The sequence below is a fragment of the Leucopleurus acutus genome, assembly GCF_964270905.1.
Source record: "Leucopleurus acutus genome assembly, chromosome: 4".
NCBI lineage: Eukaryota > Metazoa > Chordata > Mammalia > Artiodactyla > Delphinidae > Leucopleurus > Leucopleurus acutus.
In genome coordinates, this window is record NC_139146.1 from 112,760,439 (window position 1) to 112,773,589 (window position 13,151).

Below are 13,151 nucleotides of genomic sequence, written 5' to 3' on the forward strand. Positions count from 1 at the left end.
AAAATATTCACGTACAGGTTTTTGTGTGAACGCAGGTTTTCATTTCCCTTGGGTAAATACTTAGAGGAGTAGGATGGCTAGGTCATATGGTAACTTCATGTTTAACTTTATAAGAAACTTCCAAACTGTTTTCCAAAGTGTCTGCATAACTTTGCATTTAACACCAGAAATACGTGTGAGAGTACCAGTTCTTCTACATCCTTGCCAGTGCTTGATATTACATGTTTTTTTTTTTCTCAACCATCCTTGTAGATTAGATCTCATTCTCATATCTCATCTTATAGATTAGCGGACATATGTAAACCTGACTTTCTAGAAGCTACATTTTAAAAAGTAAAAAGAAACAGGAAAAGTTAGTTTTAATAATATATTTTATTTAAAAGAATATATTCAAGCTATTATCATTTTAACATATAGTTAATATAAAAAATTAATGAGATATTTTACATTCTTTTTTGTGTGTACTAAGACTTTGACATCTGATATATACTTTATACTTTCAGCACATCTCAACTTGGACTAGCCACCTTTCAAGAGATCAATAACCACATGTGGATGGTGGCTGCTGTATTGGACAGTGCAGGTCTAGACCTAGTTCATGGCCCCGCCTAACTGTGAGTGGGCTGGGAAAATGTGATATTCCATATATCCAGGAAATGATGGTGAACACTAGTAATGTCTCTCACAAAGGCAGAGCAGAGAAAAAGAAATAATTCAGGTCCTTTATGACATCATTAAAGTACTAAATTGGACCCAATCTGAAGGTCTTCTAAGGACAGTCTTAGTTTCTAGTTATGACAGACAGTAAATGCCATACATGTAGTTTAAGCCAGTTTGAATTAGCTAATTCTGTTATTTGAAAATTTCTCCAATATAATTTTGCATCGTGCACTTAAACATGTGTTCCATATAAAAGAATGAGAAAACACAGGTTAGCTAAAAAGAGAAATTAAAACTCACTTGAATTCTCAGAGATAGTATTTTGGTGTATATTCTTTGAGATACGTGTGTATGAATATGTGTGTATAAATGCATAAATGTACATGTGTACAAGCAAAACCATTGGAACATTATATTATTTTCTTATGAGCTACGTTTTTCACCCAATAATACTTTAAAAACATCTTTCCATGTCAATAAATATACATTTAGGATATTTTTAATCTCTGTATAATATTGAAGTTTATGGAGGAATCATAATTCACTCAACACATTCTGTGTTATAGGTTGTTCCAAGTAGTTCACTGTTTAAATTGAGGCAGGGGCAGAAGTGTATTTTAGAATACCTCCTTATCTGAAGCAAAAAGCAAAGCGTCTTTGGAAATCCTGTTTCCTTTTTATCTCACCTGTTCTTTTTATACCTGGCCTCCTCTCAGGGACTTACTCTTTTGCTTAGTCCATTCTTTCAACAAACGTTTAATGAGCACCTACTATGTGCTTCAGCTACAAAGGTGACAATCTCTGTCCCTGAGACCGCCACAGCCCAGGAGAGACTTGCACAACCCCTGGGTCTTGTGAATACTTAAAGATCAGCGCTAGGTTGTCAGACGTTTCCTTTTGCTTGGGCTAATTGTAATAGTTACAGGATCTGCCGGTTACAATTTATCGAGTTATTCTGAAAAGTGAATCGTTCCAACTCGTGCTAGTGCGGAGCAGAACGTCCGCTGGATTGTGGTGATGGGACTGGAAATAAATTGGGCCCCTGCTGTTTCACAGCTCGGAGTTCAATGCTTGGACAAACTCCCCTTTGACAGGCTAGCCCATCTGAGGTCAACTGAGAGACCCAGGACGTCTCTTCTCTGGGCCACTCATAATCCAGGCAGCATCTTTCTGAGGCAACTATTCTCATAAAATAATTAACCCTAGACCAGCTATTTTTATTTGGTCCTATAAAAATATAGCTGCCGGCACTCAGTCCTGACCAGGAATCAAGACCTCCACTCTTCAAGGGCATGCCCCAGTGTGCCCTGCCCTGACATTTACTTCCCAGTCTTTGGCATTTGGGGGCGCAGCTGGAGCCACCGCTCAGAGGCTGCGTAGTGTTCCACTGACAGCCTCTCTCAGGGAGAGGGAAAGGTGCATTCGCGGTGGGAGGCCTCGCCTAGGACACACACACCGATATCCTCCCAGGCTGCTGGTAAACCCACGATGCGACGACCTGATGGTCTCAGAGCAAGGAAGATGGATCAGATCTGCCTCACTCTCTTAGTGCAGTCGGAGTGGCGGGGTGTGTGTGGGGGGAGTAGCGCTGGGGTCCTTGAATGTGGGCACACCCCCTCCCAAGTGAGGGCTGTGGATCCGGTTCGCGGGTCCCTAGGCTGTGCAGGAGCCAGGACCACGCCATCTTCCCCTCCAGCCCTCCCTGGTGTGACCACTTTCGATGCCGCCCCAGACAAAGGCAATCTGAACTCCAGCAGAAAGAATAAGGGGATCAGGTTGCTCTCTCGGCCTCCCCTCACTCCCCCCTCCTCGCTTCTCCCCTTTCCACGTGACTCTCTGGAATCTTTTGCAAAAGCTCCGAGTCTCTGGGTCCATTTTCACCCGGAGCAAAGGAGAGAGGAAGGGTGGGGGGGTGGGGGAGGCGGAGGAAGGCGGAGCGTGTGTCCTTTAAACGCGGGGTTCCAGAGGGGGGCCTTATTTTGTGCGTTTCCGGGCTCTCCGGTCGAGTGGCTCTAGTTCGGAAGTCCTTTCCAGGCTCTCTAGCATTTTCCTCGCTGCATTTAAAACCATGGCTCCTCCTCCGCTCCCGTAATCATACCTCGACCCAGCAGACCGGCTCGGGGTGCACTGGGCGGAGGTGGCCGCTGGCGCCGAGCGAGCCGCGCCCCGCAGCGCTCCTCGCCCGGGCCAGCGGCGGGGGCGGGAAAGTAGCGGCGGGGTCCCCGGCGCTGCCGCCCCCGGCTTTCCTCAGAAGCTTTCGCGGAGTCTGCGGCAGGGAGCGCAGCCCGCGGCGGCGGCGTGCGGCTGCGGCGCCGGCGAGTCCCACGAGCCGCCCGCAGCGCAGCACGAAGTTTCCCGCGAGCCGCCCCGGGTGGCTGAGGTCCGCCGAGCCGGGTGGCCCAGGCCAGAAGGAGGGGTGGGTGGGTCTTTTGGGGCTCCTGGCGACCCCCTCGGCCGACGCTGCGAGTGTCAAGCGAACTTTAGAAAGCTGCTGCCGAAGAACCTGCGCCGGGATCTCCACGGTTGGGGACCCGGGAGCGGGCGGGTACGGCCTGCGGGAAATGCGGGGAGATCCAGTCGGCTGGTGACGGGCAACTTTCCGGCGAGCCTTAGCCGCGGGCCACTGCGCCCTGCCTCCTCTTTTATTCTCCCGAGCTCAGCCGACGTTGGCGCCCTGCTCTGCTGGAGAGCTAGGCGCGCTCTCCGCCCGGCAGTGAGTGAATTGAATCCCTCCCCCTCCCCCCCGCCACGAGAGTGTCGCTCTCGCCCGTCCATCGCCTCATTTCCCCGGAGGTGGCCACCCGCTGCCCGCCGCCCGTCGCACCCCGCTCTCGGGGCGCCCAGCCTGGGGCGCCGAAGGCTGCGTTTTGGCTGAGAACTGGTTCTTGGATGCTGAAGGCTGGGCTTGCCCAGCTTGGGTGCAGAGGCGGCAATGAGTGTCTTCAAAGTGTGGCTCGGGGTGGCCCTGGCATTGGCGGAATTTGCAGTATTGCCTCATCATTCTGAAGGTGAGAGAGCGGTGCCGTGTGTGTGTGTGTGTGTGTGTGTGTGTGTGTGTGTGTGTATGTGTGTGTGTGTGAGTGTGTGAGATCGTGCTTTTTAAAAAGCTCAGCGGGTGTATGGCATTGTGGGTCAGATGGAAGTTTTTTGGGGGTGGGTGGCCGTGGAACTAGAGGGGGCTTTTTGTGAGAAGATTCCAACTCCTGATTGTTTTGTATGCAGATCACAAGCCCCACTCCCTTCTCCCTCTCTGCCCTGAGTGCATTTGGGTGGGAGGGTGGGTGGCCGACCGAGCTACCATCTCTGAAATTGGATTCTCTTTCTTCCCACTTCCCCGGTGCCCCCGAATGGAAAGCATCTACATGGAGCGTAGGTGAGGAGTGAACAATTGCAATTACCTGTGTAAAAATACTTATGCTCCTATGAAAAATAAAATCCGGCACCTTAAAACCCCCTTCTCGCCCTCCCTCCTTCCCCCAATGAGTCTACCCGTAAAGTCCAATTAAGATTTTATAAGGTGGTTAGAGCTAGTTCTGGAAGTTGACTATTCAATCGCACTGCAAGAAACCTCCCCAGTACAGAGAGGCACGAGCCTGCCTCTTCCCCAGAAAAGAAGTGGTTAATAAGAGTTTAGCTCCGTTCTCTGACTTCGCCCCCTGCCTCCCAGTTTTCCTCCGAGGCTCCAACCTACGTGTAAAACCCTGGAGCTGGGGGTGAGAAAAAAGGAGATTGTGGGAGTTGTCGCCATGATAGCAAAAGCAATGTGACCTCAGGCAAATAAATTAATCGATAAGGAAATCAAGAGTTTGGGGGTCCTAGGATGGCGGGCCCGGGGACGCGAGGCGGCGTGAGCTCCCACCTGCCTAGAGTCGCGAGGAAAGTCACCTAGCGGGTGCTTAGGGAGGGGGAAGGGAGGCGACGGGCTGAGGAAGGCGGCTTAATCTACCGCGCAGGGCTCTCGGCTTCCCCTCCCGGCTCCGTTCATTATTCATCCAGCTGCGGGAAGAAGAGTTCACCTGCCCCGCGGCAAATCCCGCAGCCGCGGCCGTCGCGGGCGCTGGGCGGGGCGCCTTCTCCGCTCGGGTGCGGACCCGGGCGTGGGACTGGGGGCAGCGGCAGCCCCCGAAGAGGACACAGCCCTGCTCGGATCCACCTGCAGCCACCTGAGCAACGGCCTTTTCCTAGCTAGCTTCCCGGGAGAAAGTGACGGTGGCTTTGGAAACGCACGGCAGTGGGGACTTTCCCATGGGTGGAGCGACCGCCAGCCCGCACCCTCCCGGGAATTATGTCAAATGTGTATCATCCCCGGGAAGTGCAGGTCTGGGGCCTGTGCAGCCTTTTTCAACCAGGGCATAACCTGTAGAACCGTGTCTTTTGTATGTGTGCGTGTGTATGCAAACTTAAAAGACAATAAAACGTATAGGGCTTAATTGTAGTAAAGCACATGGGAGAGTCAACCTAGGCCACCCCAATGTGAACTTGAGACAGAAAAATTACGTTTGCACTTGGTGGTGGCAGTTTCCTATTTAGGATCATGTTCCAGCAACGCGGAAAACGTGCTGTCCGTCCCCGATAGCTCACCAGGGGGCAGTTGGAATGATGTAAGAGATTTGCTTTTCAGAATCAAATCTCTTGAAATTACAAAAGCCATTATTACTAAGGGCCTGCAGGGTTCGCTCTTTGGAAGAGTGGTTGACAAAAAGGGCAAAGTTTAAAAACGTCCAAAGCCTTCTGATGGGGGAGGAGTGTAGGGCGCGAGGGGCGCCATTCCTCCAAAGATTCTTTGGAAACTTTGCTTCTTACTCTTTCATCCCACCTTCAGAACATTCTAGAATCATCCCACAACTTGGATTCTTAGATATCTGAGAGTTCCCATCCAAGTCATAATGATGCTTACCTAATAATGAATGAATGAATGAATGAATATGGACATTTACTGAACACTGTACTATTTGCCTCGCACTATGCTAAACACTTTACATACTTTATCTCATTAAATTAATTAAATGATAACAGTCCCACGGCCAAAAACTCAGCTGTCATCTGATGAGTCCTTTGATTTGGTTCCGTCAGGGTTTTCTTTTTCTCTTAAAAGTACGAGCATTGAGGTCAAGAATGGAGAGCTTAAGGATATTAGAGATTTCCTCAAGTTTTTATTATTAGCCTTGGAAGTGATTTTTAAAAATGGAAAGCATTCACACGTGTGGGTCTCTTGATGCAACCTACTCTGTGATACTGTTGCTGTCCGGGCCATGGCAGAATTCGTTATTTTCTTCTCAATGCTCAGAGAGCATGTCATATATGTTTCTGGTGCACCAGTTAATAATTCTATAATTTTAGTTGATAAAGATACAATCTTCCTCACCTAACTGTGTGCTCGCAGAGGGCTTAGGATGGCCCCTGGTTATTATCCTTCCAACTCAGCTCCTGGTACACAATAGGTGCTAAAAAATTTTGGTCAGGTGAATGAGTATTGCCAAATCACGTTTCAAATTAAGCTTAGACTGTTGCTGTGTGACCTTGAATGAACCACCTAACTTCCTTGGGCTGTGGTCTGTTATTCACCAAATGCAGAAGTTGGCTAGGTGATAGCTCTAAAATACTTCTGCTAATCATCCAGCATAGAAAAAAAAAAAAAAAGGATCAGTATTTGCTGCCTTCTTTTTGGTCAGTTGCATCTTTCTAGTTCTGAATTTTATTTTAATTATTAAAAGAAAAATGAAGGTTTACAAGCAGGTTATTGGCAGTGTTATTTTACATTTTCTTACATCGCCAAGCTGACAAACTACTGTGATTTGAGAACTTAATAAAATCGACAAGTCACAGAGAAACTTCTAGCAAATGTGGCTGCTTTCTGAATCAGATGTGTTTCTGGAGAAGTGCATCTTGAGTTGTGTCGACCCGTGGAAATCCTGTGAAGTTACACTAGATAGAACATGTTGGCTGTGGATAAAGAGTCTTGAATTGGTTAAGGGAACTGAGTTCCAGTCTATGTCCATCACTCCCCATGTGACTTTAGCCAAGCTTACAATCTTCCAGTCTTTTTCCTTTAAATGCCATTAGCAGAATATACTGAAAAGGATCATTTGATAGAAAGAGTGTTTTATTTATGGGTGGATCAGCATATTTGGTTCCACTCTTGGTAGAAGTGTTCCTTCTGTGTAGGATTCAGTGCTTAAAACTCAATGTTAAGGAAGGAAAGACATTGGATGGGAAAAAATAGCCTATCTCTTCATTCTTTCATTTCACAAATCTTTATTGATAGCTTATATATCAGGTTATTAGGTTATGTCTGGTAGGGACATACAGACATCAAAAAAAAAATAATGCCTTCCCTCAGGGAGTTTGCATACCTGGAAATCATTAATATAGGTAAGGTAGCAGTAGGGACATGTAAACGTTGGTCCTTGGTGGGTTTCCCAATATCGAATAATTGCAGCTCTGCATCTTTTGGCTTTTGCAACTACCAGCTAGTGGAAATAAAGGGTGTTGTATTGTCATAGGCTCTTATTTCCATCATATTGCATTTCTGTTCTCCTCTGGGGATTGGATCCTGGGTGTTACCCTCTGCAAATAAATCCTTTAGTGAGAGCATGGTCATCTGTATTCGCTGTTGTGGACTTGAGTGGTAATATTACTCAGTTTTACTCAGATATGAGTAGTCATAAAATACTGTCCACCACTTGCCTCAGGAAGGGGACTACCAACATGGCGTAGTTGGAGTTGTGTGCCAAATCTTACACTAGTTCAAAAACAGTTGGCCCATTTTTGTTTTAACTACTCTATTAATTGATCTGACTCCTGGTTGACAATAATCAGGACGGGAGCTGTCCTGTCAGTCCAGAAAAGGATTCTATTTTAACTATTCCACAGTGTACAAGCCATATGCTGAATTATAGCACAAAATAAAGCCTGAACATTTAACTACCAGCTTGTGGCTGCTTGTTCCTAATGAGTCATATTTTTGTGATACCATGCTGTCCAAACTTCTTCATATGTTATGGTCATGTGCCACTATTTCTTTCAACAAATGGGTCTGACATTTTGTGACTTAGATTTAACCTCTCTAATTTCCTCATGTTATCAGGTAGGGTTTCCATAGTGAATAGTTTCAGGATGTGAGTACTGGTGCAAATTATATCTCACATTTCCTCTGAAAACTTCAGATTTTATACACGTGTCTCATAATAGAGTACATTCTAATGTGCCAAAGGGCCTAAAAATGAATATGAAATTTATTTAAATGAATATGGAGTGACATTTTGCCTATGTGACCTGCAAGAAAGGCGCCAACCACAGGAGGAAGGTCTCAAGATCTCAGCTTCCTTCTTGGCACTATGTGATCCCTTCACCCTGCACAACTTTATGCACTTTCTCACAGGTGTCAGAACTTAAATTACCTGCCTTCTCAGCTGTATTCCATGCCCTGAAACTGGCAAAGTCTCTTATTTTTCCTGTTTTCCCTTGAAGAAGGCCTGTTTCTCCTTCTAGATCTTCATCATCAGTTAGAATTCCCCTACAGCTGGAGTTTCAAGTTCAAATAAAGCCCAAATCGAAACTTCAGGTAGAGTTGCAATCATTCCAGTGCTCCTTAAGAAAAAAAGTGACGAGTGGAGAGAGTAAATTTGTTTTCCAAAGTATATGAGTTGATCGATTAGTGAAAAGGCAGGACCAGGAGTTGCACCTAGCACCCAGTGCCAACAAACCTCTCAACTTAGTCTGCTGGTGGGTGTGAAGCTGGTGCCAGTGTGGGAGAAATATGCTTGCTTTGGAGGATTGCATCTGGCATTGGGTGGTGATGAATGTTCGATGGGACTGGGCATCACAGTAGAATGCTTTCTTTCTTTCTACAGGGAAGCAATGAGGTTTTGGAAGCTGTGTTAATGGAGACTCATTTCTGCAACTGCCTTTCGGGTAGAGATGTTGTGTTTTAGGAAAGCCCTCAGAGGCCAAGGCTTATTTCTTTTAGAATTGTACATCCTAGAGCAACCCAAATTGAGTTATTTCCCTTTTCTAATGATAGAATTTCTCAGCAGTTGCACATAGTTTTGACTTGAGTTTCTAACAGATGTCTGGCTTAACCAGGTGTGTTTGTGATGCCACACTCAATGCTGCTTTAGTTTTTCATGTTACTGTGATTTTATAACATCTGTCTACATTTCCAGAAATGGGTTTTGATATGAGTACTTGGATACATCTTAAGATACCTGATTCCTTTTGGAGCTTTGAAAGTTTACTGGCCTTTGGAGGGTAGTACTATGGAGGAGGGTAATACAATTACTTGAGGATGGTTTTATCTAAAGGTTAAATTTTGTTTGTTTATTCTAAAGGTTAAATTTTGTTAAATTGTACCTAAGTGATCTTTATGTTTAACTTTTAAGTGTGAGAAGTAATTAAATAAGTCCATTTACATAATTTAGGAATTGCATTGTGTTGATATATATTTATGTACTTATATACGATTATTTTTTTATTATTTATTTTTTTGCGGTACGTGGGCCTCTCATTGTTGTGGCCTCTCCCGTTGCGGAGCGCAGGCTCAGCGGCCATGGCTCATGGGCCCAGCCGCTCTGCAGCATGTGGGATCTTCCCGGACCGGAGCACGAACCCGTGTCCCCTGCATCAGCAGGCGGACTCTCAATCACTGCGCCACCAGGGAAGCCCACGATTATTTTATATATATCCATATCCACATGTCATATGATTATTTTATATATATCTATATCCATATATGTGTTTATATATATCTATATCTATATATATCTCCTTTCTTATGATATACCATAGACTGAAATACTGTCTTTGGAACAGAATTTCTTAAAACTAAGTCAGGAAGAATTTCCCCCCAACATTTTATCTCAAGTTATTCTTATTTGAATTTCAAGGGCACAAAAAGTCATTTCAATAAATTTGCCCATGGAGATCTTTGATTCAAACCCCAAGTGTAAATAACCGTCTCCTTTTCTTTGAATACTGTTCTTAATTCCATTATTAGTAGATAAGGTAGACCAGTCCTTTCCTGAGAAGTTAATAGTACTGAGACTTCACGAATGATCTGTTGGCATCCAAGCACTGTAGTAAAATGTGTCCTTCCCTCTTTGGACATTAAGTGTGGCACGTTGTCAAGGTGTGCTCTGTCTTGGTGTGTGTATGCTATTTCAATCTGCTTTGCAGCCTGTTTCTGAGCTAGTATCTGTTAGCACGCTGCCTACATGTTTATAGGTTAAATCAACACCTGCTGTGCTGTTTAAAAATTGGTTTAGAAAAAGCATAATTTTGTGGGCTGGAAAGCTCCGTGAAGGAGATGGGATCAAGTTCAAGGAAATTGATTAGACCAAATGCATCTCCTGCAGGAAACAAAAATGAAAGCATTGGCATATGAAAGCATTACCATGGGATCCTAAGTTGGCCTCTTGGGTTGGACTGGAGAATTTGTGTAAGCAAAGAGTGGCAGAGAAGGCTGGATAAGTAAATTGGGACTGGATTAGGAAGGCTTTGCTGATTTGTCATATAGGAAAATACACCAGTGTATTTATAGCATGTCGTTATACATACATTTATTTTAAAATTCAAATAATGAGTTTTAATAATGCTTTCCCTCATGCATGTCCAAGAAATGTTGTTTTGGTGTATGGGATTATTTCCCCAGGGGCAGAATCCTCAAGCTTTGGAAAAAGCACAGTTTACTGATTATGATGCATGTAGTTGCAGTTTTAGTGTACTTTGGCCAGGGCAGTGCCTATTGGTCTGTTATGCATCCCTTTTAATTCTTGTTTTGTTTTTTCCCCACAGGTGCTTGTGTCTATCAGGGTTCCTTGTTGGCGGTAGGTCATTCTTCATATATTTGGTTTATTTATTTTGCATGTAAAATGCTTGATTGAGGTTACTGAGTGAGTGAGGTGACCCTGTCATTGTAAAATGTATTTATTTTCCTTTTCAGTTTGAGGATTATCCCTCATTCTGGCACAATCATGCTCAATTACTTAATACCTTTTCCAGAGTGAATTAGTTCCATTTGGATACTCAGGTATTGGAAGAGAAGTTCAAACACCCAACACCAATTTGCATTCCATGGCTGTCTTGTGAGTTCTTTCAATCAGAGAGAAAATTAGATCCCATTCTTTTGTCAGATATGAACTAGGGCACAATTTGTTTATCTTCCAAACAACTTGTTTGCTTCTTCCTTTGAACCCCTCCTCCAAAAAAATATACAATTATTGAATACAATATGGAGGATCCTGACCGTTGCTTTGAATTATACTTTTAAGTTTTGGTAACAAACAAATTAACATTTTATCTCTGATCCTTTGCCACGTAGAGGAGAATTGATTTTGAATTTAATGTCGGGATCACTTGGGGGAAAAGCTGATGCAAGATTGCTGCATTTCTTTTCATTAATAATGTACTATGGTGCATAACAGTGTGTTAAAAGACAATCGAAAAGACCGTCTACACTCCATCAACTCTAATAAGTGGTGTGACAAGTCATTCTTCACCACTTTTTTATTTTAGTTTAATAAAGGCTGTAATAAAAACAAAACTCAGATGGTTGGAAAGGGTTTGCTCATTTACATCCCAACCCGCTATTGACATGTGTGATACCAGTATGTCATCTTGGATTGTCCTTATGGTATTGAAATAGATGAGAAATATTTGAAATATCTGAGAGTCTAGATAATTGTAGATGTTCACAGTAATATTCTTGAATCTGAACTTTATGTAATACAGTTACTGCTCTGGAGATTGATGTGTTTTTTCCTTCCTTACATTTTTCTGTTAAAGAATCAGGTGAAAGCCATTTTCCACTCTCTTTCCCATTCCATGCCCTTAAAAGCCTACTCTTCCTTCTGTTTATTCTTTAATACATTTTAGGAATCATTTTAAAATCAAAGTGCTATAAAATACATCATCAGTTTTGGGGAGCTGTAGTAGATATTATAGACAAGTTAGTTGTCCATTTTAATACAAAGAAAATTGCTTATTGTATAGAGTCCTTGGTAACTTTTCAATATCTTTTCATGGCTATCGATCTACCTGATACATGCAGCAGATCAGTGAAATAGGCAGGTCATGTATTATTTTATACTCTCCCCCTTTTTAATGCAGAACCAAGGATGAGAGAGAGAGAGGTTTGCTAAAGGTAATTGACCATTAAGGGGTGGACCAGAACAAAACAGCCTGTCTTCTTTCTGTTGTTCTCCTGAATCTGAAGAAAGTGGCTAGACTACCTTCTATGTTTGACGCGGCAGCATGGTATTGTACATTTGAATACGAAAGCATCAAGTACGGGAAGAGGTCGGTTTGGTTAGATCAAGTTAAAGGAGTGGGGGCACTAGCACACTCCTGACCCCTCTGGTTGCCTTCTTTGCTTACCAAGACTCTGCTATGTTTGTTCCTACACCTCCTCTAGCCTGATGTACTTGTGATTGTGGTTATGCAACTCAGGCAGAAAGACAATACATTTACTACAATAATAAAGATTATTATTGAACAAATATTTACTGAGTGACAACTCGGGACCTGCTATTCTAGGCACTGGGAGTGCATCAGTGAACAAACAGGCAAAATCCTTGCCTTCATGAAGCTCGAATTCTAATGAATAAAATATTTAGAATGTCCGATTAGTGCTAAGGAGGAAAACCGTAGGGGCGTGGGGAGATAGGAAAGGCTGAATAGGGGACAAGGGTGGCCTCTTGAAATAAGGGGATAGGGAAGGGCTGCCTGAGAAAGTAAGGTGACATTTGAAGAAAGACCTGAAGGGCACTATAAGAGCTTGCCCCTTGGATATCCAGGGAAAGAGAATTCCACAGGGAGTGTAAAGTCTGAAGTGGGAGCTTGCTTGGCCGTTTGAAGACGTACTTGGAGGTCACTGTGGCTGCAGCGCGTGATCCAGGGGGAGGATGGCAGGAGATGAGGTCAGAGAGGTAGGCGTGACAGAGCAGCGTGTCCTTCTGTGGACTTTAGCTTGTCCTTTCAATCAGGTGGGTGAGCCACTGGAGGAGCTAGAGCAGAAGAATGACAAAACCTGACTTACAGTTTAATTAAACTGCTGAAATGGGAATATGAAAAGAAATAGCATTTGTTTCTAGGGAAACTATGTTGAATACTTTAAAAAAAGACTCTGTAGAGGTGAGTCACTGAAACTTTGCTGTCAAATTAAGTATGAGAGAAACAACTCTAAAAGATTGGGGGAAAAGCACAAAAGTCCAGAGAGATTCTGCGTTCGGATTTATTTGCAACCTCTTGAAGTTCTCTTTCTATTTTAAGGGACTTCAAACTGGAATGGGGATGATGCACTGTGGCCATAGCTAATTGTATGAACAATTCATTGCTGCTCTCTTGCCACATGGCCTGGTCTTGAAGAAAAGCACTGCACCTGCATCAATGAAATTGAATGAATGTGCATTTATGTATTTTGAATTAAAATACAAAGCTTAAGAACATTTATATACTGTTCTAGGATTCTCTGATTAAACAACTCCTTGGGTGAG

The 13,151-nt window shown here is 43.9% G+C and overlaps 1 protein-coding gene across 1 annotated transcript in view; it reads left to right on the top strand.

Annotated features, from left to right (window-relative positions):
- Positions 1 to 3,577: 3,577 nt before the first annotated feature.
- FRAS1 (Fraser extracellular matrix complex subunit 1) overlaps positions 3,578 to 13,151 on the top strand; it is a gene marked incomplete at its 3' end in the record, with an annotated part of 462,769 nt that continues 453,195 nt past the window's right edge. The window contains exons 1-2 of the mRNA XM_082837588.1: positions 3,578 to 3,668; positions 10,453 to 10,484. Of these exons, the coding sequence (XP_082693714.1) occupies positions 3,593 to 3,668; positions 10,453 to 10,484 (108 nt within the window). The 5' untranslated portion in view covers positions 3,578 to 3,592. The remainder of the gene's footprint in view (positions 3,669 to 10,452; positions 10,485 to 13,151) is intronic.